Source organism: Pezoporus occidentalis, unplaced genomic scaffold (genome assembly GCF_034315485.1).
Source record: "Pezoporus occidentalis ecotype Australia unplaced genomic scaffold, CSIRO_AGI_Poc_V1 ctg97, whole genome shotgun sequence".
Taxonomy (NCBI): domain Eukaryota; kingdom Metazoa; phylum Chordata; class Aves; order Psittaciformes; family Psittacidae; genus Pezoporus; species Pezoporus occidentalis.
Window position 1 is genome coordinate 2,386,633 of NW_026916336.1, and position 26,915 is coordinate 2,413,547.

At 44.6% G+C, this 26,915-nt stretch overlaps 2 protein-coding genes and 1 long non-coding RNA gene across 23 annotated transcripts in view; all 3 read left to right on the forward strand.

Annotated features, from left to right (window-relative positions):
* GIGYF2 (GRB10 interacting GYF protein 2) overlaps positions 1 to 14,641 on the forward strand; it is a 75,587-nt gene extending 60,946 nt beyond the window's left edge. For 11 of the 19 annotated variants that reach the window (XM_062606594.1, XM_062606599.1, XM_062606601.1 and 8 more), the window contains 11 exons: positions 126 to 287; positions 2,073 to 2,174; positions 5,067 to 5,225; positions 6,388 to 6,624; positions 7,232 to 7,354; positions 7,855 to 8,055; positions 8,154 to 8,354; positions 8,645 to 8,804; positions 10,077 to 10,246; positions 10,624 to 10,771; positions 12,872 to 14,641. In XM_062606594.1, the coding sequence (XP_062462578.1) occupies positions 126 to 287; positions 2,073 to 2,174; positions 5,067 to 5,225; positions 6,388 to 6,624; positions 7,232 to 7,354; positions 7,855 to 8,055; positions 8,154 to 8,354; positions 8,645 to 8,804; positions 10,077 to 10,246; positions 10,624 to 10,771; positions 12,872 to 12,939 (1,731 nt within the window). In that variant the 3' untranslated portion in view covers positions 12,940 to 14,641. Of the gene's footprint in view, positions 1 to 125; positions 288 to 2,072; positions 2,175 to 5,066; positions 5,226 to 6,387; positions 6,625 to 7,231; positions 7,355 to 7,854; positions 8,056 to 8,153; positions 8,364 to 8,644; positions 8,805 to 10,076; positions 10,247 to 10,623; positions 10,772 to 12,871 lie in introns of those variants that run through there. The other 8 variants (XM_062606604.1, XM_062606605.1, XM_062606607.1 and 5 more) reach the window with 4 other exon arrangements.
* Positions 14,642 to 14,725: 84 nt separating this feature from the next.
* On the forward strand, positions 14,726 to 16,418 carry LOC134157558 (uncharacterized). The gene is made up of 2 exons (XR_009962366.1): positions 14,726 to 14,787; positions 16,029 to 16,418. It is a non-coding gene; the product is annotated as an uncharacterized LOC134157558 (long non-coding RNA).
* Positions 16,419 to 16,514: 96 nt separating this feature from the next.
* SNORC (secondary ossification center associated regulator of chondrocyte maturation) lies at positions 16,515 to 26,261 on the forward strand. Of its 3 annotated transcripts, none has more exons than XM_062606635.1 (3): positions 16,515 to 17,269; positions 25,384 to 25,563; positions 26,121 to 26,261. In XM_062606635.1, the coding sequence occupies exons 1-3, from the start codon at positions 17,197 to 17,199 to the stop codon at positions 26,228 to 26,230; spliced, it is 363 nt and encodes a 120-aa protein (XP_062462619.1). In that variant the 5' UTR covers positions 16,515 to 17,196; the 3' UTR covers positions 26,231 to 26,261. The 3 variants fall into 3 exon arrangements, with proteins under 3 accessions (XP_062462619.1, XP_062462620.1, XP_062462618.1); XM_062606636.1 differs by having other exon boundaries at positions 25,387 to 25,563; XM_062606634.1 differs by lacking the exon at positions 16,515 to 17,269 and adding an exon at positions 18,380 to 19,508.
* The last annotated feature ends 654 nt before the right edge of the window (positions 26,262 to 26,915 follow it).

Here is a 26,915-nt window from a genome sequence, read left to right on the forward strand (position 1 = left end):
GTTAAGGCAGAGTATCTGTCAGAGTCTGTTTTTTATGGTGTTACTATAATCTCCGCAGAGTTGCCCTAGGAAATGGTGTAGGAATACGTTACCTGCATCTGAGTGTAGTTTTATGTGAATTGTAGCTAGAGCAAGAGAGGAGAGAAGTGGAAATGAGGGCCAAACGAGAGGAAGAGGAGAGGAAAAGGCAGGAGGAGCTTCGGAGGCAACAAGAAGAGCTACTTAGGAGGCAGCAGGAAGATGAGAGGAAACGACGGGAAGAAGAAGAACTGGCCCGCAGGAAGCAAGTGAGTTTCCTCAATGTAGTTAATCTCTAATTAATTTTAATGATTTAAAAAACTCACTTTAAGAATCCTGTGGGGTCTAATTAATCTTTGGTAGGTGTGTATGAAGAGAGTTCTAATATTTTCATGTGAGTATGTGAAATTTTTCTTCTACTCTTGATTTTAAGAGCCCGTATTGCAGTTTGAGAAATGGGCTTTGATGCTTCGATTCAAGATAGGTTTCTGTTTGTGAGATGAGAGGCTTTTATTCCTGGTGGAATATTCCCTCCCAGCTTCTTAGTGTCAATATTAGACTTCAGTTAGTTGCCCAGTCATTGCATGTTTAATCTTTATTTATGATTTATGCAGTCTAGTGTTTTTTTTATAATGGTACGGTCTGGACCTGTTCCAGATGGATATAGAGGGTTATAGTGGAAAAAAGTGATGTGGCATTTAGCTTTTTTCCCTGTTGTTTGGGGCCTTTTATGACTTAGTGAAGATTTTTTTAAATAATGTATCTGGTTTATGTCACAGTCTGTCAGCTTGGTTTTCTTGAGTTGATATTTGGAAAAGGAAGGGTATAGTTGGGGTAAGCAGATTGATAAGAATGAATTACGTGATTTGTGTTACAGGATGAATGAACGTAGGGGTTGTAGTATATTCTTAACATTCTTCAAGAATATGGAATTGAGGCATTATTAGCTTATGGTTTCCAGCAGTAACTTCTGAATATTGTATAGAAGACAGATTAATTGTTCCTTAAGTGTTGCAGGAGGGAAAGACAGTGAAAGTTCAAAGTTTCACTCTGTATGTGAAGGACATGGGCAAGCACATTGGTGAGCTTATTCACTAAGGAGTTAGTCAATAAATGCCCTCTAAAGTAGCTCATGAATGATAGGTGAAAGGAATAAATAATTTCTGTCCTTTATCATATTTTCTATTTCCTTAGGTAGGCAGTTGTAAAGTGTTTTTCCTGGTTTAAGGATCAGACGCTTTTGAGGAAGCCTCTAGAATCTTTAGTTAGTCATAGACCTCAATTCACTCATTGTTTGGGTTTTGTCATTGAAGATCTATTTTAAGTGACTGCAGTATGTGGTTAACTTTCATGGTATCTTTAAGAATCAAGTCTGTAAATTAATGGCTCTTTGCTTTACTGTATTTACTTTTGTTTACAGCCAGTCATTATGGTATAAAGTAGAAAAGCATCCTTTGATGCTCAAGTTCAAGCTTTACTGTAGCATTAAAGCAGTAATATACTCAAAATTTTGAGTTAAGTTGCTTTAGATTTGTTCTAATAACTAATTTTTCAGCTGATCACATGGTAACTCAATGTGTGTCATCCATGGTGGCTTCAAATAAATAGACTTGGGTTGTTTCTTTTCATATTAATGCTTTTGCTACTGTGTATAACATCATAGAAATGTCAATTAAATTCCAAAGCTTTTTTGTCCACTTTGGATTTGTATGGTAAACAATTTGACTCTGTAAGATGTCATGGGAAATAATTTACAAGGAGGAAGCCGAATGGGGTTGAAAAGCAGTATCAACAACTATCTTAGTTCATTACCAATGGAATAATTGCCACAATGCTTAATTATGAGCAGTAAAGTCTTGAAAAGGTAACAAAGGGTTTAAGCACTTCTCTGGAAAGAGAAAATAATATTGTATTATGTATTTTAAAAACAAAAACTGGTCTAATATTTGAATCTGAATTCTGAAGGCATTGTAGAATCAGGGATGAACTGATTTATTAGCATGGATTTATACAGAGGAGATGATGCTTAACAAATTTGATTAACTTCTTTTGAGGAGATGACAGTGAGAGCTGAGAGGGGTGAAGCAGTAGACTTAATCTGCCTGGACTTCAGGAAGGCTTTTGATGTAATACTGCATAAAAGACTAGTATATAAGGTTAGTAAATATGCTGTTGATGGTGAATTCTAAGTAAATTAAAAAAAAAAACAAAAAACAACAAACCAAAACTAATAGACATTCAATTTTATAGGTTGAAATGTCATACCAGATGTTGAATCCAGTTCTGTTCATAGTTTTCCTCAGTTACTTGCACTGTGAAATTGCAAACAATAATGCTCAGCTTGTGTAGCTCCTGTATTTCTTTTTTGCTTCTGGTCTAATATCTTCTATTTTGTAATGATTGATTACTTTCAGGAACCAAATGTGAGGTTTAATAATTAGCTAATAATTGTTTTGTCTGAGTTACATCTTCAGTGCTCCCTTTAAAGAACCTGGGTCAAAGATGAGATCCATAAAATGAAAAAAAAAAAAGGTCCTAGTGACATAAACAAGCAGAATTGCAGGTGCTACCAATTACAAAAAAACCCCATAATATTTCATTGAAGAATCCAGTGTCTATTGAAATGGGAATTGCTACTTACGGATTTTCTGCTATATTACAGGTATTTTAAAAGACCTAAAACGAGTTGTCTGTACAGCAGTATGTTTACTTGAAAACAATTATTAGAGAAGATGCTAAAGAATATTGGGATTCTTCTAGAGGAGGAAGCTATAAATATGGGACCAGTAAGAGCCAAAGGAATGAGTCTGTTTCCCATACAAGTTAGTGGCAGAATGCTGGAGAGCTTTGAATGCTTTTGGTCACATGTTCAAACAAAAATCCTTTAATAAGAAGACACAGAAATAAACGTTAAATCAACGTTTTCTATAGCTGTGAAGAGTAGGAAAAAAAGAATTCCATCAGCTGCATGGTTCCCAACTTTTCATAACCTTGCAGTTTTTTTCCCTCATGCTGGTACAACACTGTTAAGCTTTAGTTCTTTAGGAGAGTGAAGGCTTTTTAAATTGCTGCTATTCAACAGTACCTTTTCTAGCATTCCTGAGCAAGAAGGAGATCCCTACAGCTTTATTTGTGTCAATTCTACCTTTGCTTCCCAAAGGGAAAGTAGGGCAGAGATGCCAATGAACTGCTGTTCTATAGGCAGACTTGGTGACTTTTGTTTATCTCAGGTATATGTTATGTAGGTGACTAGTGCGGACCATCCTGCCCAGCCCGGGCAGCGGCTTGGCATCCTGAGCTGAGATCCTGGTGTGTGGTCTGTAGTCAAAGAAAACATACTGGCACACCTCCAGCCTCCTCAGTAGACTTTTCAGTGCAATAAACAATAAGTGGAAATTTTTCAGCACTTGTACTGGGGACACAATTACTGCAACTTGACTGCATGTGTCCAATCAACACGCTTACGGGCCCAAGTTACAGAAGTAGTTGAGGTGATGTGTGTTGTGCTTAAAGCTTTTGTGAATATGACAAATCAAGACTTCATTAATGCGAAAGTCATTCAAAGGCTGCTGGTTTATGTCCAGCAAGTAGAACTTACTGCACTTGCATTTAGCACTAAACCAGTTAAGTGATACACAAAAGTATGAATTGCTTGGCTTGTAGATGGTGCCATAGGATTGCTTATAAAAAACATCCTCTGCCTACTGACGGTTATAGTAGACATCTGAAGTTAGCCATATCAAACACCTGGTCCAGATGTTCAGTTAACTGTATTGCAGTTTATCTGTGCTGTGTATAGAAGGCTTGTTACCAGATTGAGTAAAAGGGTCTTGGATTTCAGAATTAATTTCCTTGATTTAACAGAGTTCAAAATTTATGTCCATGCTGCACAATTAGTCTCCCTTTGCCCTATAAATAATATATTGCTTAAAGAAACTTGAGAGGACAGTTGCACAGTACTGATCATTCAAAAGGAAAATGTATGTATGAAAACTCAAAAGTTCTGGTTCAAACAGTAGGATCTATAGGTTGAGCTGGTAGGGTAAGTCAGAAAGTGGAGAGAAAAATAAAGGGATGAAAAGTATGGTGGCCTTAACAGAGTTCCTAGGCTTTAGAGATTAGAAAAGTCAGCAAAACCCAAGGCTATTTAATGCAAAGGGAAAGTCAGAACCAGGGGACACCCAGATGCACTCCCATGTAACAGCATACAGGAAACCAGTGGAAGACTGGTTATTCCCTATTCCTCCAAAAGCAAGTAGCAGAATGGAAAAAACAATGTTTACCTTGATCTTCAGAATAGGAGGAATGGGTGCCGATGATTTATTTTTGAGTTAAGTAAATAATTTTTTTACTTGGAAAGCAAACCATAATTTATTGGAAGCTATTTAAATAATATAGGGATAACCAAAAATCAAAGCTCTCAAGAGCCCATAGTATTTAAATAGTATAGGAATACTCTAGTCAAAGCCCTTTTGTTAAGTTCCACATCTGAGACTTCCAAAGGTTACAGTGTCCTCAAGTGCACTGGGCTTCTTCAGTTTATTTCTGGTGCCTGGAGATGTGGTTTTAGTTTTGTAGGGCACTTGAGTAGTCAGTGTTTAGAAACTCCTGTAAGTGGGAAAAAAGCTACTCCTGTAAGTAGGAAAAGCTTCCAACTTATAGCTGACACCCCAAAAAAATGATTTAATGATATTCAAACATTGAAATACATGTATATGTTTAGGTGCAGTTAGTGCATAGTGGAGAGAGGAGTCTTGCCCATTGTTTTCATTCTCAACACCATTCTTTTTAAAACCAAAGATAGTGATTTTGTGTGTTTCCTATTTCATTAGAATAATTATGTATGAGATGCACACTACATCAAAAAAAACCCTGTTAACATATTGGTCTGTAGTGTTTAATAGAGCTGTTTTTAGTAGTGCATAGCTTGGAGCTAAGGAGCTCTTCTTGAGGCCATTTATCTGGCCAGACCATGTTGTAGTCTGTGTTCTGATGCAGTTCATCAATAAAATGGCATTTATAGACTGACGCTTTGTTCCCAACTCCAGGAGGAGGCCCTGAGGCGACAACGGGAGCAGGAAATTGCACTAAGGCGGCAGCGGGAAGAAGAGGAGAGGCAACAACAGGAGGAAGCACTTAGAAGATTGGAAGAGAGAAGAAGAGAAGAGGAAGAAAGACGGCAGAGAGAGGAGTTACTGCGTAAACAGGTGAAAAATGGGACAAGGGACTTAGTTTATTTAATTATGGAGCCTGCCAGTATGAACAAGCTTTGCAACTTGCATCTGTACCTCAGACACCATCAGTTTTGGTGGAGGAAAGCAAAGCTTGTAGACAGTATCAAGTGAATAGTTTACCTGTATCCTGATTTCAGAGTAGATAACCAGAATCCGATCTGCTGTTTGGCATATTGATTAGTGTTGAATGAATGCCTTCCTTCATATTTTAGTCTTAAGTATAGCTTTGCAGAATGGTATGTCTACTCCTTTCTGCAAGAGTACAGTACCATAATAATAATGATTTATTTTGAGCATTTGCTATAGAATCATACTGTAGAATGATACTTCTTCAGCATCAACTGAGATGATTGGTTTTGCCAGTCTTCCTGTACTATGCCAAGACTATACCCACTGTCAAAGTTTCATCTTTTTTCTTTCCTGTCTTACTGTTAACAATTGTTATGTTTTCCTTTGGGACAAGCTTTAGAAGTCCCTAATGGGTAACTTGAGCTTCCAGACCCCTAATTCATACTGTCACCATTCCTGAATCAAACTAACCTTGAAACATGATTGGCTTCACAATAACTTCCAGGTTTACTTCAGAATTGACAGGTTTTTTTCAGGGACTTCCTTTGTAAGACATTCATCAACATTTTTGTCCCACCACACAGTCATCTCCTTTTGTTAGCAGAAATATCTTTCCCTTTGCAACTCTGATGTTGAATTTACAACAGTCAGTATCACTGTTTTCTTCTTTCATGCCAAATCCTCTTCCCCCTTTATTCCTGTCAAGTTTTATTCAAGTGTAGCAGTACTTGACTGTAGGTAGTATGAGCAGACAGAAGGTCACACTGAAAGGTATGTAACTCCTCAAAGGAAAGTGTTACGAAATTAGCTAGTCTGAATTACAGAGATGTTTTTCTCTTCCAAATTCTTCATTTCTTGGTGGAGCAATGGGAAACCTCGCATCTTTATGAGACATAAACTATATTAGTGGGCTGAGAAATGTAAAGGTAAATTAACAACTTAAACAGCACAGATTCCAAATACAAAGTACTCTCCCTGTTCTGTCAGAATGTTGATACCACAGAGTACGAGTAATTTTGACCTTCTAAGTCTGCTTAGCCTTTACTTCTCTTTATGTCCTGGGAAGGAAGAGGAGGCTGCCAAGTGGGCACGTGAAGAGGAGGAAGCTCAACGGCGACTTGAAGAAAGTCGGCTACGCATGGAAGAAGAGGCAGCCAGACAGCGGCTCGAAGAAGAAGAACGAAAGCGCAAGGAGCTGGAACTCCAGCGCCAGAAAGAAATAATGAGACAGAGGCAGCAGCAGCAGGAGGCTTTACGACGGCTGCAACAGCAGCAGCAACAGCAGCAACTTGCACAAATGAAGGTAAGGTGTTTCTGTAGTTTAACTTCCTCTTCAGTTTGGTGTAGTAAGTGAAACCATGGCTGGATTCAGGGTTGTCTGGGCTCGCTTGAGCAGAGCAGGGATGGATGAACTATCTGGAGAGGGAGGAGGGTAAATAGTTGACTGGGAAAGTGATGCGAGGAACAAGAGGAGGATAGGTTACAAAATGAAAAGGGAAAAGGTTGTCAGTAGAAGTGTACTGGAAAGGGATTCACAGATGAGTACAGATGTTTTGAGTTCTGTAGTAAGTAAGGGCCACTGCAGAGTTCCTAAAGCTTAGAATATCTTTAAAATCAAAATTGATTTTTCTGGTTTTGGACAGTGATGTGTTAATTATCACTGATTGATACTGATTGATACACTGTCTTTGATACTGATCAAAGGGCAATTAAAAGAAATATACTATTGGTACTTTTTCCTAATTAATTATTCCATCTTATACTTTTCAGTTTTGTGTTAAACTTTAAAGGTGGCCTGATTTTTTCCCCCTGTGCAATGGGCTTATGCTGTTGTTTTTCATTATTACTCTTTAGTAGTGTTCTCTAAGATGTTTTGTAATTCCTAATGATGTGGGTTTTTTTTTGCCTAGCTCCCTTCATCTTCAACATGGGGTCAACAGTCAAATTCAGGAGCTTGTCAATCCCAGACCACACTGTCATTGGCGGAAATCCAGAAGTTAGAAGAAGAACGAGAACGGCAGCTTCGAGAAGAGGTAAGTGCTAACAGTGATGGAGTGTAACTTGTTAGAGTAGACTCAACTATGTGACTGCTTAATTGTCGATTTAGGAATGGTGAGGATGAGGAATGGTTTCTTAAAACAGTATAACTCGGGTATAGTTATTTCATATTGATGCTCTGATATGTTTGTAATATGCACAAGACCAGGACAGCTGGGGGTTACAGACTGGGAAACACAGGGTGGGAACAACTGATGGTAGAAGAGAATTTTTTCCTCCAAGACACCAAATCCTTAGTTGGCTGCAGTCATGATTTAACATATTTATTCTGTCCTGGGCTAATAAACTATTTGTATTTACTGGTTACTTAGGTGTTTCCCTTTTAGAGGAACTGTAATGGCTAAAAAAAAAGTAGGTCAGGCAAACTCTTCCAGAAAAGAGTGAAATCAGTTTGAAACCAGTTTCCCAGCTAATATTTTGAATAGTTATGATCTTCTGTAAGTATGGACAAGCACTTTTGTCTTGCATGCAACAGCAAAGGCGTCAGCAGCGTGAACTAATGAAGGCCCTCCAGCAGCAGCAGCAACAGCAGCAAAAGTTGTCAGGCTGGGGTAATGTCACCAAACCAACAGGCACTACCAAGTCCCTGCTGGAGATACAGCAGGAAGAGGCACGGCAGATGCAGAAACAGCAGCAACAGCAGCACCAGCAGCCGAACAGAGTCAGAAATACTACGGTACGTATGGCTTTTGTCTGATTAGTACATGGAGGGAAACGGTGACAGTTCTCCATGTCTGGTTCTAATAACAGGATCTCTTTATTATGTTTCAACAGCACTCTAACCTGCACACCAGCATTGGGAATTCAGTGTGGGGCTCCCTAAACACTAATCCCAGCAACCAGTGGGCATCTGACCTAGTCAGTAGCATCTGGAGTAATGCTGATACCAAAAACTCAAACATGGGTTTCTGGGATGATGCAGTGAAGGAAGTGGGACCTCGTAACTCGACCAATAAAAACAAAAGCAATGCCAGCCTCAGGTAGGAATTGGGGAAGCAGACTTTGCAAAGAAAGGCTACAATTCCTGAGATAATCACTTAGCAGTTATAACGTCTTCACGTGTTTTCCTTTTTTTCTGTGACACTCAGGATCTGTTTTGACAACAAAAGTAGCTAATAGGTGACCCTTCACAATTTACTTTGTCATCTACTTAAATTAGTTGGTTCTTGAACAGTTTGTGTCTTGTAAACTAGTGAGTCTCATAACACTACTATGTACTATACTGTTAAGTCTGGCAATTTATAATTTATCTGTGTTTTGTTTACCTCAGTAAATCTGTTGGTATTACAAGTAGACAAAACAAGAAGGTAGAAGAAGAGGAGAAGCTGTTGAAATTGTTCCAGGGGGTAAATAAAGCCCAGGATGGATTCACTCAGTGGTGTGAACAGATGCTTCATGCGCTCAACACAGCCAACAACTTAGATGGTAAGAGGTGGGAGGAACATAAATGATTCACTGTGAGAAACAATATCTTTGTTTCTTGAGCAGGTTGTTCTGAGGGAAAGCAGTGGCATCAAAGTTATGTTTTTAATGCAGTCAGCAAAATTTTTATAATAAAAATCTTTAATAGTGATCTGAAGAGCTGGCTACATCTTCTCCGTGGTTTTTGTTGGCCTAACTGTATGAAATCGGGGGGGATGGGAAACAGTTGTAAAGTCTGCCGCCCAGAGGATTTTTGGTGATCATAGAAGCATTATCAGGCAGATGGATGAGGATCCAGTTCACTTCTAATGCAGGCCAAGTTACATGCCTCTGTGCAAAGCATTTTTTGGTGTGAAACTGGTTGGGTTTTGTACTACCTCTGCTGGAGCACACATAGAGGAGCACCCAGTCTGAAATCACAGACTCGTACCTTCTTGTACCAAAGTACTGCAGGCATCCCACTGCCTCCAGTGTGGACCTGTGCAAACCCTTGTACTCCAGCACGTGCATGCTGCAAAGTTGTGGTTCTGTGGGACCCATGAACTTGAGTGGGGAACCAGTGCTGCCCTAAAAGCCAGGAGGATCACACCTTGCACAGCTTCCCTTTTCTTAGGGGAGTAATACCAGTAGTAACTTGTTGGCTTCATCTGTGATGTACTAACTAGCTGCATCTGTTGTCTGAGGAGAGGGTTTGGCCCCACAGTGCCATTGTGGGTCATACATTCTCAGTGTTTCCATGCTTCCAAGGCTGCTTTGTGCCACAGATGGCAGCCTGTTGTCCTGGTGTCTTCCTGGCCAGTGATTTTGCTTTGTCCTTCTCCATGTTAAAATTAAACTTGGTGCAAGAAAAATAGTTTAAGAAAAGGAAAGCTGGTAAGGAAGGCTTGCAAGTGACCTAGCTGTGGAACTTTAGGTGCTTGCAGGTCAGGTCCGTGACTGTGGAGTGTTATCTATTGTGCTACAGACAAAAAGAGATTATACTGATGACAGCTCTTGCATTAAATTTGAGCTTTATAATCTGGTGGGGTAACATACCCTTAGGATTGTCAGTTTATTTTTCATTCTCATTGCATCAGCTGGCTTTCTTACCCTTGCTTTGACTGCACATAGGTGCAGCATTGTATCATAGGGTTTTACTGTAGGGAAAGTGGAAGGGCAAGGGGTTTTTGTGGGTATGAGATTAGCAAATATTTGAAACAAATCCAAAGCTTTTTATTGCATGCATGTGTTCACATACCAACACGCATTCCCTCATGGTCTGCTTTCTTTTTGCAGTTCCCACGTTTGTTTCCTTCCTGAAGGAAGTGGAGTCTCCATATGAGGTCCATGATTACATCAGAGCCTATCTTGGAGATACTCCTGAGGCCAAGGAGTTTGCCAAGCAGTTTCTTGAGCGCCGTGCCAAACAGAAAGCCAGTCAGCAGCGGCAACAGCAGCAGCAACAGGTAAATCTTAACTCTGCAGTCCTCAGGAGTGTGTAGAGGTTATGTTTGAGTTCATAGGAGGGTGGGTTGATACAAGGATGAGCAGGATTTTACAGCTCATGTGAAATGCAGAGGAAAAAGCAGGTTTCAAATACTTACTGCAGAATCAAGTTTTCTCTAGAACTTAACAGTTGAGGCCAATTGTAGATCAAATAGTGTTTTAGCATGCTGATCTAGGGTATGCTTTAGAAAGGTGAGGTACATGTACTGGATGGATGCATCAGTGGCTAGTGCTGCCACATGATGTAGAAAGTGCTTTGGGCTCTCTGAATGTTTTCAATATAAATAAAACCAAACTTAATTGCACTTTATAAACTTGAACTCGCTTTGTTTTCTAGGATTCAGTGTGGGGAATGAACCACAGTTCGCTACATTCGGTCTTTCAGACCAATCAGAGCAACAACCAGCAATCCAATTTTGAGGCTGTGCAGAGTGGCAAGAAAAAGAAGAAACAGAAAATGGTTCGTGCAGATCCCAGCTTGCTAGGTCAGTTTTAACTTTTAGAAATTACTGTTTGATTGGGAGAAGTGTTGTGGAGTGTGGAATGCTTGTAAGCCCTAAATGGGAATATCAGACCTGAGCAGAACAGGTACTTGTTGAAGCATCTTTAGAATTTGTTTCAGTATTACTATTTAAAGATTTAAAAAATACTGTTTTGGTTTCATCAAACATCTGTCACTTTTCCTCCTAAGAAGACCTCTTCAGTATGTTGGTTATTACCTGCAAACATTAAAGTAGTTAAAGGATGTCATTTAAACTGCCTTTTTTCTTTTGAGTGGACCTTAGCCTATTTTGTTGAATTAATGATAATTCTCTTAAGAAAACCTGTTTTCTCTTTCCTCATGAGGAACAGCTTTTTGAGGCTTGCCTTCATTCCTTCCTACCTTTCTACATGAGCTAACCACCCTAGTCAGAAAAGGTGACAAAGATCTTTAGAAAAAAAGCTGAATAACTGTCACAAGTTTTCATATGGAGGCAGTGGAGATGACTGCATCATTAGTACTCAGGGTTTTTAATATTTATGTTTTGTATCTTAATTTTTATGTGAAGATGGTAGTTACCCAGCCCCTGTAGCATTGATGGAAAGGTTCCTTTGAAGTGGCCTTTAAGATTCAAGGGGATCATGTAGTAGTGAGCATTGTGGGGTATAATGCATTGCTGTAGTGTTTTAGTAGCATAAATGAGTCTGCATTTGTGCTGTGTGTGATAGAAGGGAAATGAGGGCACTGCCCTGGGCCAGTATTTGTTGTGCTACTTAGCTTGTGCTTGTGTAAAGCAGACTGGTATTAACCACGTGGAAATCACTGCTGTTTTTTAAGGCTTTAACGGAGCCCTCTCTGGTTTTTGTCTTTGCTTTTTGTTCTCAACAAAATCAATATTCTTTAAATCAGTATTTTCTGTGTTGAAGTATATTGAACTTTTCAGTGGAATCCTGACTTATGCCAGCCCATATGCCAGTATAGTGAGTCTGATCTGGGTCTTCAGTTGAGGAGTTTAAAACCCTGCCCATGTAATATGAAGAAGAAATCACTAAGTACGACTAGGAAGTTGCAACTGTAAGAGAAGTACCACTTGCAGCTTCTCAAAAATCAGTATGCTCCATGAAAAAGAATTCCAAAACCTTTTAGGTAACATTGTGCCACGAGAGGGAGCCAGAACAGTTCTCTAAAACCTGCTGAACAGAGCACTTCGTTGAAGATAATGACTGTGAAAAGAAGTCTGTTTTCTAGCCCAGAGTGAGCCTACAGAGCAGTGAAATGTCAGATTTGTGTTAAGTAGCCTTACACAGAAAAACTTTCCTTTTTCCCTATACTCTGTTTGGGATTGGTACAACCATAAAAATTGGATTTTATGAGGGAAGTTGCATATGATATATTGTATTTTTTCCTTGTAGGAAATGTTTTTGCTTTTTTTTCTCCCTTTCCTCATGTATTTTATGCCCTCAGCCCTTACAGTTAAAGGATTGGGTACAAGTTTAGGTGCATTTTGAGCCATCTGCATAGGCCTGTATAACTTTGTACACGTTCATGTTGTACTCCTGAAACAGATGATTGTGAAAAAGCATAGCAATACATGGAATTGTCACTAGATTTCATAGGTACGTACATGTATTTAAACTTTAAGGGATAGAATTGCTCATGCTCTCTGAAGTGTTGATTTGTATTTTATGTTCACAAAATGTTTATTTCTGCCTTTTGGACCATGTAAGTACAGTGTTGACAGGCGATCTGAAGTACCAGTTGACTCAGAGGTGCTCCATTCCAAGATGTAGCTCGGCCATGACACCACTGTGCCTAGATGTGCCTTGTAAAAGATGGCACCTTTTAAGTGAAAGTTGAAACCAGTCTTCTGCTGATCTGTTTCCAAAGACCAAGTGATACTTAGCTAAATATAAAGTTCCTTTTACTAAGGAAAAAAGCGCTTGTTTAATTTTCTCTTTAGTCTCACTGACTTTCCACCTGAGTTTATATTTGATAGGTATCACTCACTTTATCTTGCATGTGCCACTGCATGTAACAAATGTGTTGCATCAAATACACTATACCCCATCCAGATTTTTAACACAAGTCCTTTTTTGGCTTACAGGCTTTTCAGTGAATGCCTCATCAGAGCGGCTCAATATGGGAGAAATAGAGACTTTGGAAGACTACTGAGCATGTGCAAATCAACTGGCTTTTCCTGCATCTGTTAACCATGGGTTCTCCGTTTTGGACACAGTACTCTCCACCATGCGTTCTTCTTCGCCTTGCAGTGAATCACAGAATCGATCATCTCAGGCTGCTTCCTTTAGCCCCAGCAAACCCTTTCTGCCCAGGACTGCACAGGCATTTTTCCTACTGTCAGCCTAGAGTCAAGTGGACTTTGGAGTCCTGGGAGGGTGGGAGATAGGATTCATTCACAACAAGGCTGATTTGGGCAGCAAGCTTTCACTGTGCTGTGATCTCCTCTGCTGACATACCTGGAAAAAAGAAATCAATTGGGATTCTGCAAACCATTGCTTCCCTCTCCTGGTTACTCTTACCACATCCAACACGTGCAGTCATGGAGAGAGAAAGAGGGAGTGTTTGTGGTTAACAGATGTTGGTCAAAACCAAAATGCCACACAGATACTGACTTCCACGCTCCATCAGGGCAAGAGGTGCTCTCCCAAGCCAGGAGTTGCATTCATAAGCTAACCTTAGAACTGGCAACAACAGGAGAGGGGCGGTGGCGGGCGCAGTTTAGCTTGGGTTGGTTTGAAGTTGCACACACCCTGCCAGCCCTTCTCAGCACATTATTTTTGGAGGGAAAGCTCGAGTCTGTCTTCATTAGGTGGTGATGCTGAAGCTTGTGGAGTTCCCTGTCGGCCTGCTCCAGCCTTCCTGGACAAGTGGGGACTTTTGCTCTCGGGAAAAAGAGGTGGCATCTCTTCTTTCAGGTTGAATTTATCCCTTAAATGCTACCTTCAGAGGGTTAGGACCAGTTTATTTTGAGCTCTTTTCCTGCAAATTTGTCTCGTTTAAGAGACAGTAGGATCTTTACTGTGTGAATCTTTAGTCTTTGAGGGTGAACACTGGCTTTCGGATGTATACCCCAGCAGTCTTAGCTTTGTCATTTCAAGCAGTGCTTAGGTTAACGAGCAGAGATGCCCTTTTGTCATGAAGAGAGACTGTGGAGGGCGAAGCTATGTGCAATGACGGCCCTGCTTATCTCCTACACCTTAAACTATTTCATGCACCTTCACTGGGATCCATAATCTTTAAGTATTTATGGAATTGTAACCTTCGTCTCTCACGGAAAGATTAACACCACCTTCCCTTCTTCACCCGCTCACATGCATACACCATGAAAGAAAGGAAATGAAAACTGCCAAACGCACTTAGTTTCAAGCCCCTGGTCCCGTCTCCCATGCCCAGAGGGTTATAACCTGTGAAGGAAGAGACGCTACGGTTCTGGTGGAGTTGTATAAAGGTGTCTGTTGTTCTGTCATCACTGCCTAAAGAAAACAGTTCGAGTTGCTCAAGAGGAGTTTGGCTTTGGATTTTATTTCATTTGGTTTATTCATTTTTTGGGGTCACCTTCCCCTCCTCCTCCTCTTCCTCTTTTTCCTCTCTCTTCCCCCTGCCCCTAAACATGTACAGTAACTATACAGAGACTGCTGCAGACTTGTATATAGTTTTTGGATCCAATAGCATGGAGAGACTTGGAACTGTTGCAGATCTGGTCTCCCTGTCTCCTTTGCTTTGTAAATTCATAAAAGGGGGAAGAGGGGTAGTTAAAATGTTTACAAAACTTTAAACTCCCTCTGAACTTTTGCCAGTGGGGGGGGGGGGTGGGGGGGAAGAGAGAACTTAAATAAAACCTGGTTGTATTATATCTGAGAGAAAACTTTCTGCTTGCTTTTGTCCAAGCTGAGTTTTAAGATGACTCCTGGTGCTAAAACTGACCCCAAACTCAACTGCGAACATGCAGGATGTGGAACAACAGCTGCTGCTTTATTTCTTCCCTGGTGAGGAATACCGGTGGTTTTTTTCTACTTGATAATTTTAGAGTTCAGATAAACACCAGTAAGTCAAGATTGGAAAATTCTGACAAGAAAGCTTTAATTCTGCCCCCCTGTACAGAAACATGTGCATTCATGCTCGTGTTGTTTATGCAGGAAAGATCAAGCCATGGCTGGCTTTCTGTTAGTACAGACACTTGGCCATGGAGCCTTTTCTGTGCCAGTCAGTAACCACCCCACCCACCCCAATTCCTTTCCCTAAATGAGAGGTTTTATTTCTCCCCCCGTGTGAAGGTCCACAGGGACACCTTGTAGGCTTCCCTTTTTAGAAAAAAAATCTTATTTTTGTCTTTTTTTTTTCTATTTGATGCTTGTTTTTGTGTGGAAAATCCCAGTAAAAGTTAATGATGAATGTCCTTGTACCGTTCACGTGACCACGAAGAATATGGAGTCAATATGCTAAGATCTGACTTGCACAGTAGCTTTGCATTGCGTTCAGCTAATGGCTCAGGAGAACAGTACATGTTTAGGCTGATAATTTTACTTGGTTTGACTGCCTACTTTTGTGTGTGTGTGTGTGTGTGTGTGTGTGTGTGTGTGTGTGTATAAGGTGTCTGGTTCATAAGTACTTTCTGCTGCTTGTTTGGTTGGTGGGGTTTTATAATGGTATGATCTAACTCCTACAAGCCAATTTTGGACTACTCTATACTACATAACAAATAAGCAAAAGTGTGCTAATTCCCAGCTCAGCTGGGGAGCAGGAAAAGGAGCAACTTGTCAGTTTCTCAGTGGAAATACAGAAATGCAAGCAGGGAAAAATGTGCAATGATAATCTGTCGAACCCTGAGAACCTTACTCACCTTCTGAGAGCTGGTAGATAATGGACCAGTGGGGAAGATGTTGGTTTTAATACTTAAATATTCTGGCTCCTGTATTTAGTACAAAGGTAAGATGATGGCATGTTCAGATTCTATGCTCAGGTGACTGACTGCCCTGTCACTTTCTGTAACAAACTGGGCCTGTTTCTGTAGCCACGGTCATTTGGATCAGTAGGGATGGAAAAAATAGGAGCTACAGCTTTGTGTCTGCTGCTGAATATACATTTATTCCCAGCTCCTTTTCAGATGGAGTGTGAACCTGGAAAGCTAACAGGGCTTTGATCCAAGTTTGGCAGATAATGTTGAACGTAATGCTAGAGATCTGATGTTGGTATTGATCACGTTTCACCATGTTCCTTCCTAACTTACCATTTCACTGCAGGGTCAGTGCTCTGTCCTCTGTTTTTCCTGCTTCCTCTCACAGCCAGGCACTTCTGCAAAGAACTGCAGCAAGCAGGATGATTTAACAGGACACCTGAACTGTATCTGGCTGCCTGTCTAAGCCAAAAAGCAGAGATCTCATAGCAGAAACATCTGAATCTGAAATTTAAGACAAAACTACTCATGTTTTCAGAGCATAAAGAGCTGATACTGAGGGTATTTTCGTACTTTATTACATCTTTTCCTGAAGGAACCCATGAAGCATCTAATCTTCATATCAACTTTAAAAAATCCTAACAAAATTCTTCTGACAATGAACCAGAGCGTTCCCCTTTTGATACACTTCATCCTTTCCCAAACCTCTTTTGGTGCAAATGTGATTTGAAACAAACCTCAGTTCTCTTTGCCATGAAGTTCTTACTTGGAGGGGAAGGATGGGGTGGCAGAGGGTTGCAGGAGGAGGTGGTGTCCATGAGGTTTGGACAAGGGCAACTCTCTTGGAAGACTTACCAGGTTTTAACAGGCAGTTCTGCCTGTGAAGACCACACACTGCTCCTAGTCCACCGCTGTAAGTATACACTCAGAAAACAAGGATGCCATGGAGCTGCTCTGGCTCCATTTCAGAGCATTTTAGTCTCAAAAGATTGAGGCCCTTGTTTCTTTGCTGCACCCACCCTTGAAAGACCACTGCCACCCCTGCACACTGAGAGGAGAGCAAAGCCCTCCAGTGGTCAGCTTGGTTTTGGGGTTAGCTCCCCCAATGGCTCCTTGTGTCTGGCCGTGGGATGCCTGGCCAGAGGGAAGGCATTTCAGGAGCATCCCTGTGTCCACTGAGAAGGACTTGCCAAGAACAGCTCCTGTGTGCACTGGCCTGGCAGGGTGACTGATGCCTAATGGCTGGGCTGCCTATGGGGTTTTAGGCACAACTTAGAGGGTGGAGCTGCCTTCAGGAGGAGGTGTGCTCCAGAAGCCGGAGCGAGTGAGTCTCTGCTGGGGTTTGCACACACTCCATCCACTTGCTGTTGTGAAGTAAATTCTTTATTTTTTAATCTTTTAAATCTTTCTTAACCTGGCTGGACAAAATTTTATTGCACCAGTGAAATTCCCAAGTTGTTTCATACCTCGAAGAGTTTTAAGAATTTCTGGTGACGCTTTTCCCGAGGGAAGCCATGCCCTACCACAGAGTCCTTCGCCTGGTCCTGCTAATGCTGTGTGGCATCCTGGTCCCTGCTGTGCTGGCAGGTAAGGAGCTTTGTTTGCATTTCAAGCCCAAAAGCATGGGTGGTCTTTTACTAACCTGCCTGCCTCTCCTCTATTGCATACCTCCTCTCCCTCCTCTAAAAAAATCTGGTTTTATTGAGTTATAATTAACAGAAACTAGTTTTGGGATCACTTGTGGTGAGAATGTGTTCACCACCCTGAGACGAAGCTGCTGCTGGGGAGAACATCATTTGTAATTTTTCCTAAGCAGAAGAGCAGTAGCACCTACGTGAGCGTTAGTGGCAGTAGTAGATCAGGACATGTAGATGGAAAGTTCTCAGCAGCTGATGGGATAGCTTGTTTGTTAGCTTCTAATGGCAGGAAGAAGCTACAGTGATGAAAAGGAACGCTTTTCCCTGGCTAAAGCATATGTGCCAGTTTTTGGTTCCTTCTATGCTTCCTGCTACAGCAGAGCACAACTGCTGCTGTAAGTAGAAGTGGGAAAGTGTCTATGAATACTCAGCTTGGTTGAAAGCTGAGGTGTGCATCTAAATGGAATTTGTCTGGAGCTGGATGTGCTGGGGCAGGTGGCAGTGCTGGGAAGGGTGCATGTGGCTCTGACTCCAGTGAGGTGATGGAAACACGAATAGGTGAGACACTGATTCTGTAAGGCACTGTTTTTTAAGGAGATGACTAGTAATTCCAGCCTTATCTGCTCCTGCCTTCGGAAACTCATGAGGAGCTGCTTCCCTCAAAGCCTCTTTCTTTAAGTGGGGGTGAGGCTGAAGGAACCACTCAGGCAAAGAAAATAGGCAAGAGCACAGTGCTTGTTTTCCTGAATTCTCATCCTGCCTTCCAAGATCTGGAGCAAAGCTGGATCACAGTCCCCTCCCAATTTATGAGCATCTTGCCCAGCAGGGAGATCCTGACCAGCCATCCGTTTCTTATTAAAGGAGCTTTCACGTGACTAGGGGAATTTATCACTGCACCTAGCTTGGTACATGAACCGAATTACTGTGGCTGATATCCCCCACAGATCCTTCCCTTCTAGGATGCCTTCTTGCTAGGAAACCTTTAAAATAACCAAGAAATGAGCACTAGGAAGTGATGCTTTTCCTGTCTACAGACATAAAAGCTTGGGGTTTATAGTGGAACGTTAATTGCTGAAGCACAGTTTGTAGCTTGCTTGTGCTCCCAGAAGCAGTGTCAGTGCTCCTCCCCAAAACCAGGTAAGGTCTTAACTGGTAACAGTACTTCACTGCAGAAAGTGATTCATTCCCATGAAAACTTCACCTGCTTCCTTCCTGAGCTAGGATTCCTTTTACACTGTTTTGTTTCCAGTATTTGGTATGTATTTGCTCTGCCCCTGGCCTTGCCAGCTTTCCTATGTATTCGCCCTCGGCTCAGCATCACAGCCATGGTCTGTAGCTGTCATTGCCTCTCCGTGTCACTTTGCTCCTGTGAAATACTCCACATTCACTTCATTCCTTTTCTGGGTGAGTCACACGTGTGCAGCAAGGCCAGTAGCTCTCGAAGAGCTTTGTACTGATGAATGCAGCATTTGGATCCTGGAGTGTAGGAGAGTCTCCATGCTTCCTTTGTGGCATTTTAGAGGCTTGAGGCCTTTAAGAAGTTTGTTCTCTACTACCTCAAAGCAGGACATGAGGGACCAGCATGTACAGTAAGCCATCCCAGGAGCACAATGATTTTCTGCTGCATTAGAAGTGAAGTTACCTACCCCCAAAATGGGGCTTTTAGTGCACAGTGGAGTTTTTTCTGCTTTTCACCCCATTAGCAAAGGAAATTTCCTGCCTTGGGCAGACAAAGAAGGAAAGGGCATGCAGACAGCCCTCTGCTCTCCTGCGTACACATGCAGCCCTGCCTTTCTGTAAACAAGTTTATTTAACATTCATCAGAACCGCAGCGCTCTGCGCTGCTCCACACTCCAGCTCTGGCTTTCGCACATCACAGGCTGCCCTTTGTGCTCCCCATGAAGGCCTCTTTTCATCCTTGCCCTGGCCCTGTGCCCGCTGGAGCCACCTGGGGCTGGACAGCCCATTGCTGGCCTCAGGGTTCACCCAGCCTCTGCCCTCCCATCTCGGCACCTTGTGCCTTCCATGGCAAAGCCCTCCATGGGGGGCAGGAGCAGAATCTGCCTTGGAGAGAGCTGTAGCTGATGCCAACCTTGCAGACCCCACGTCTGGAATGAGTCTTCCCATCTTCATTGGGCTTAATTTTATCACAGTGGGGTCTTGGAGCTACCTGGTACCAGAAGCCTTGTGTAAGTGCTCAGTTCAGCAAGGCATGAAGGCTCTCCACTGGCAGTTGAGGTTCCCATATGGATATGGCAGTTGGAGAACTTTTGGGGTGCTGGTGGGTTGCGTACCTTGATCTGGCTTCTTGCCTGGCCATTCCGGTTTCCTGGACAGTGCTCTGTGACTGAAGAAAGTATGAGTATCTCTTCAGAGTTACTGAGCTCTTTCAAATGTCCCATTTGTCAAAGATGGGGGGGACACAACTGACTGAGTCTTTAATGCTCTTTGTCCACATCATCTAGGTGCAACAGGAAACAGCCAGCTCAAGGACTTTCTGCACACCTAAATCTTCTCTGCTTCTGCTGCCTCCAAACCCAAGTAACACATGGGCCTAGAGTGGAGGAGGGTTGTGAAGAGCTGATTTTTATTTTTTGCTTTCAGCAAAGCCAGCTTCAATTCGCATGATGGATTCAGAGCTCCAAGTGGAAGTCAGTAGAAAGCCTTTGCAAGGCCTTGCCTTCTGAACCATGTATATATTTAGTATATAAATTCTGTGGGCTTATGGATTACCTTGTTTTGAGCTGATGTGGCTGTACATTGTACTGCAGTAGCACATCAGAATGCATACAGGGAAAAAAGCAAAGCAGGAGACTTGCTGAAGGAAAACATACATAGCAACTCATGTGTCCTCATTCTCAACAACAGGAGAATAAAAGTCTATTAGGGAGTTTTTAAAGTTCGACTACTAGAATGTGGTAAGTTGTAAATAGGTTTTGTCAGGCACATGTCTTAAAAAGATGCAGTTGTTGCAACAGTGTGTCTAGACTTATTGCAAGTCTTTTTAGACCATTACCCAACCTTGCTCTGCACCACCACTCCTTAAAACTTACTGACACTAGTACCAGCTCTCAGCTAAGGTTACCACTGGGTTGGAGGTGGAGAGTGAAGATGAGAAGGTGCTGAAACCAGCCTCTGTGAGGAACAGTATTGGTCCTGGTGAGGGATCTCCAGGGATGAAGATGTTAGGTGGCCTCATCTGCTTTGCCTTGAGGTCTTGCTGCCTGCCTGTGGGTGAGGGTCTGGTGTCTTGAAGGATGCTTGAGATTTGATCAGCTTCCTCAAAAGATATCACTGGTGGAGACTCTTCCAGTCTTCTTTCAGCCATCAGTTATCTGGAGTGCTGGATACTGTGTCACACTGCTGGCAGCTCACCCACCTTCTACCTGAGCATGGAAATAATGGTTTCATCAAGTTGCATTTGGCATCGTCCTGTCTAGATCTGGCTACAGCCCGTGTAGCTCAAGTCCTGCTGGGGTCCCTCGTCATTCACAAATCTCAGTGTATTTCTTTAAAGGGTAAGACCCTGATATTCCGTTTTCCTGGACTCAGTTGTAACTAACATGTGCTGGAGAGAGGGAGAAGGCATGGTGCGGTATAGATATTTCCTTAAAATAAGGCCATTTGGAGTGTCAACATATGGAAAGGAGGAGGTGCCACCCTCCACCTGGCCTGTTTTAAACCACTGGAATACTTTTAGTCCATTTTTTTTCCAGGTTCCATCTCTGCCCAGTAAAACCCCAATAACCAAGATTATTCCATGTCTTTCTCTTGAGTGCTCTCAAACTGTGTGTTTCACCAAGTGAAACAGCAGCTGCCCTCAGTCTGTGCTTTAGTGCTGATACAGGGTTAATGCTGAGGGAGAACTGCTTCGTGCCACAGGGTCAAGGTTTCTCTCCCTTCAGAGCACCAAGGCACAAAGCTCTTGGAGTGGTGGTGGGGTTGGTTACCCATGTGTGTTGGTAGCCCTGCTGTGCCTGCTGAGTTGCTCTGGGGTAAACAGACTGTGTGAGTGTACCCACTGGGTTTTCCTAGAGACAGGACTGGTCCTAAGACTGATGCCAGCACAGCTAATGCATGGCTGTCACCCATCACTGGTCTTGTGATGATGTTCTGAGCGTGTTTCCTGGTAATTCTTTATTTCTACAAAGTTCTTGGTTGAACAGGGACACCATGCACTACCTTGCTTTGATATTTGGTTGCCAGCTCTCGGTTCCACCCCCTCACTTGAGATTGCAATGCCTTTGGGGTTTTACGCACAGCCCCAAAGCCAGGTGTGACTTGCCCTTTCCCAGTGAAAGGCTGACACTGAGCCTGGAGCTGTCACTCGGAGGTATTTGTTCAGGTGCACAGACTGTGTCCTCCTCTTCACAATCAGGGTGTCACCAACTGCAGGTGGCCAAGCCTGGTTGCTCTGGTGCTGCTTCTCTCATAGATCATCTTTAGAGTCCTGGTTTCCTGCTCATGCACAGAGAAACCCAGCCCAGGAGGGAGAGGGACATGCAGTGGTCACACAGAACAGCAGCAGCAGAGCAGAGAATTGAATCTCTTGTTGAGACTGTATCCAGCAGGTGACTGGAAGGGCACTCATGTCTTAGGTTTGAGACCTTACTAATAGTGTGTTGGGTTTTGACACATAAGCTCTGAGCTTCTCCCTCACCTTTCTTGCTTTTACCAGAGGACTGAAATGAGAGTGTGGCTTTTAATACTGCTCTGTTGTGCATCTGCTGCTCTCAGCCAGCAGCAGCATCACTGATGCTCACTGGGATGACTGCAGAGGGGTGGAGGCATGACTCCTGCAGTTATTAAGCCCACTGGATGTGTGGGGATAGCTGGATATGGGTGGTTGGGCTTCTCAAATGGGGAGGAATGTGAGGGCACAAGCTGTTACTTAGGAGGGAAAATCAAAGGTGAGTCTTGGAAAGCAAAGCACTGGTTCCAAACAGACTCTCCTGGTCTGCAGCAGCTTGCTCTGGAGGTAGCATTGAGGTGCAGGAACTAAAGAGGAGACCCAGCAGCAAGCCCTGGCTCTTGCTGATGTTCAGATGCAAGTATCTTACTTTATGTGTGTGCACAACTCTGCTGCTTCTGCTGACAACTCTGTTAGTGAGGCACTAGAGTGACTGAAAGGAGTTATGTTTGCCTTGGTTGAAGTGCCGTTAAGGTAAAACCACAAGGACTTGGGACAGAAAACGCATGTTTAGCACACTCTGCCCTTTCTGTGTGGGTGAACTGAAAGCGTGTTTTAATCAGATGAGGGGAATTAGCAAAATACATGTCCAGAAGCCATCCAGGACTCTGTACAGGTCTTAAAAATCACTGAGATCATAAACAAATTAGACTGTTTACTCAGCTATCAAACATAAGCTCTGTGCCCTGCTTAGAGAGAGCTGCAATAAATTGGATGCACAGGGGACAGGGAGACTTTACAGGACCTGTGGGTCTGGTTAGAGAGAGAGCCTTTGCACTGTGGTTGGAAAGGGTAGCGTTCCCTCCTTGCCCAGTTGAGAATGGGGAGTTGGGAAGACCCTGTCCACATCCTACAGCCTCCCTGAATGGTGCCTGCATCTGTTATAGATGATCTGAGCTAACATTTCCCCCCAGTTAATGTGAGGGTTCACTCAGCTCTCTTGGCTTTGGGGAGAAAAACATTCTTGGGAAGTGCAAGGACATCCTCCCAGCATGGTGTTCTCTTGCCAGCTAGGAACGGCTGCAGTGTTGGTGCTGGCCTTGGTGGTGTTGACACAGTCAGGAAGGCTGTAGCTGGAGGGTGGATCTTCTGTGTGGAGTTGCTCTGCTTGTGAAAGCAGCCTGGAACCAGGGCTTCACAGGCATTACATGCGTTTGATTTGTGCCTAAACCAGCAGCTTCCTAAAGCCACTGCTGTGAACTAAATAGCCCCAGCTCTGCTTGGTTTCTTTCCCTGTTGTTTTAAGGACATTTACCTACTCAGTTCTAGACTTCACAGAATCACAGAATGGTTTGGGTTGGAAGGGACCTTAAAAATTATCCAGTTTCAAATCTTGCTACAGGCCAGGAACACCTTCCATTAGATTAGGTTGCTTAAAGCCCTGTCCAGCTTCCTTGGGCAACCTGCTTGGTATCTCACTACCCTTATAGGAAAAAACTTCTTCCTAATGTCTCATCTCAGTCTTCCCTCTGTCAGGTTAAAGCCATTCCCCTTGTTCTGTTACTACCTGCCTTTGTCCAAAGCCCCTCTCCAGGTTTCTTGTAGTCCCTTTAGGCAATGGAACCTGCTGTAAGGTCTCTTCTCCAGGCTGAACAATCCCAGCTCTCAGCCTGTCTCCAGAGCAGAGCTGCTCCAGCCCTCACAGCATCTCCATAGCCTTTGCTGGATTTGCTCCAACAGCTCTATGTCTCTCTTGTGCTGGGGGCCTGTGAGCTGGATGCAGGACTCCAGATGTATCCAAACCGCAGGATTTATAGAAGTGAAGTCCACTGGAAATTGGTACCTTCTAGAAGAGCCTCTGGATGGGATGCGAGTCTCCAGCATCTGATTAGTTTTGCAGGACAGGCTGAGAAGGGCCCTGCCACGGGCTCGGGTTTTGCTGGGGAGCCCTCATGGAGCACAGGTCTCTGTGTGTTTGTAGCAAGAACCCAAGATGCCATCTCTGATGCACACAGTGACCACAGATGTACCAAGCACGTGAGGACATGGTACTCGCTGCTACTGCCACGTGCTGGGTCAGCCAGCCACAGCATGCTGACCAGGAACAGGTCTCAAACTGGGGGCTTGTTTGTCTCTCACCACTTGTTGGGCCAGGGTTAAACCTAGCAGCTGTCTCACTGAAAATCCTGCCACTTTTTTATGGCTGTAGAAAGGCCTTTCCACAGCTAGTCTGGAGCCCTGTCATGTTCCCGAGTCTGCAGACAGCTTGGGATAGCTTTGGGGATGGTGGGAGCTGCTCTGATGTAAGCCCTGCAGTAAATTGTACTGGTGGGTTTCTCCTGGCAGCAAAGGTGAGTGTTCTGGTGCTGGTGTTCCTGTTCCTTCTGATGAAGGGCTCCCATGGGAGAATCAAGTGTAGTGGAACCCTTAGCATCGATTCTTCAGTTCACTCTCCTCCCATAAGGTGCCAGCTGCCAGCGGGAGGCAAGGAGGGTTCCACATTCTTAAAGCTCTGGCTGGTGCTGCCAAGGTGCGCTGGTGCCACCTTCCTTGGGGGCCAGGGAGAGCCTGAGACAAGGCTTTGAGTGCCCTTGGTTCACCAAGAGGCACCATGCTGAAGCGGGGATGCCCAGCATACCCCTGTGCCGTGCCCCAGAGAACCCGGGCTGCTTGCTCTGACTCCTCTGATGCCCTTTCACAGCCTGATACCCACCCTGTCAGTTCAAATGGGCTCTGGTGCTGGATGCTGTTTGTTTCCCTCCTCTCCAGTTTTTTTCCCCATCCCAGTGCAACATTCCCAGTGGTTTCGGCAGGGAGCTGTGGAATTTCTCCTGTTCCTGCCGGGGCCCACCTGAACAAGCCAGGCATTGACAGGGAGCATTCAGCTTAGCCACACACAGACAGGGAGGGCTCTCTGCTTTGGTCCCTGACCCCACAGGGGAAGGAATAACAGGAGGTAAATGGTAACATCAAACAGAGCCCGGCCTGGCTTTCATCTCCCCAGCATGGCATGGAGGTGGGCAGAGGGAAGTGGGGCTCCTGCCTGGGGAGGCTGTGTCCTGTGTCCTGCTCCCTGCCAGCACCTCTGGCACCCTGCACTGCACAGGCCGGTGGTGCAGCACAGAAGGGCCCTGACATGATGTGGGTTTGGCCAGCATGTGTCCAGGTTGCAGGAATGTGTCAGCCCAGTCCTATGGGCATCCACAGACTGGCTGTGGATGCTGGTGCACGAGCAGAGGCTGCGGGGAGCAACCTGTTGTCCCATGTGTGCTGTGTGTACACCAGGAGGCTTCCAGAGCCTGTGGTAGAGGGGTTGCACCCTGGGGCACAGGCACTGCCTTTGGCTGCTCTGGTTGTTAGTTTTCTGCAGCCTCCTTAAGCCCTCGGGTCACCCTGCATCCGCAGCAGGGTGACCATGGGCGCTTGTTTCTCAGCAGAGCACCTGCAGGGCCCGGTACCCACCCTCTGGAACGAGCCTCCCGAGCTGCCCTCTGGAGCTGGCCCCATGGACACCACCACAGCCCGGCTCTCGGATGCCACAGCCTTCCCCGTGTACACGTCTGAGCTGGAGCCTGAGGACACCACTCACCTGCACCGGCTGGATGCTGGGAATGGTACATGGTGGCACCATGGGCGCTCTGGGGATCACCAGAGGATGTCCTCGCTCTGCAGTTGCTCTTTATGGTCCTGTTGCCTCCCAAGAGGGGTTTGAGAATCCTGAGGTGGCCTGACCACTGTTGGGGAGGGGGGTGAATAGGCAAGAATATGCCTCAAACTCTCTAAATAGGGAGTGTGAGCACCTTCCCTGTCTCCTGATCTACAGCAAATGCCTGTTGTAATGTGCTTTGAGCAAAGCGGCTCTTGCTGTGAGTATTAGCAGGAAAGCTGAGTGCCAAAGACCTGCTGTGTTATGGCCGTCTTGGTCACTGGGTAAGGAGCAGTGGGTGGCTCCAGCCACCTGCCCAAGGGCTTAATGCCTCTGGGGCACAGGATTGGGCCTCAGCTGCACTGGGACATGGGAACAGGGCCATCATGGGCAGTGCATGGGGCTTGGGAGTGTGACCCCATGGCCAGGGACATGCTGGTGTGAGGCTGATTCCCCTTTAGCCCTTCCCGCCTGGGACCCAATGGCTATGCTGATCTCACACCATCTTGTTCTCTGTCTCTGCAGGGTCACTGGGACCCGGAGCTATCGGTGCCATTGTCATCGCCTCCCTCCTGGGCACCTCTGTGCTTGTGGCCTTGGTCATCATCACGCTGAGAAAGTTCTCTGCCTCCTGAACTCAATAAAAGGTTTCTCTGTAACACACCAGCCCTTGGCTGCTCCTGCTGCCCATCTGCCTGGGGCTCCCTGGGGAGACATGCTACCATGGATGTTGCAAAGGGCACTCTAGCCTCTGCACTGGGCAGCAGAGGTGCCCTAGTGTGCTGTGCTCTTGGCATGTGGATCCTTGGGGTGCACACAGACCTGGCAGGCTTGACCACAGCAGTCGGGGGGTCCCTGCAGCAGTGAGTGAGTGGCTCCGAGCTGGCACCATCTCTCTTGGTTGTTGGTAACGGTGTTGGGCATCACCTTGTGCAGGTGTCCTTGGGAAGGGCTGTTCATTTGGTGTAGACCACCCTCATACTTCCCTTGCCTCACCTGACCCCATGTTCACATTCAGCCCCACTCCCACCCCCTGTGTTGGGGCCCATTGCCCCCCACCAGTTGCACTGGAGGAGACTGGGAAGGAAGGAGACGCACACGTGTGGCTTTGGCGCTGGCTCGCTCAGGTACATTTCATCACACAGGAAAACAAGACAACGAGAAGTTCCTGTCAGGTCGCTGAGGCAGCCCAGCGGGGCCGGGGGGGGCTTCAGCCCGTGCATGTGGGCCCCAGGCCTGGCCCTGTACAACACTTGAGACCACGGAAACGGAGGCGTGCAGGGCTGGGTCTGAGGAGGTAACACTGGATGCCACTCGGTG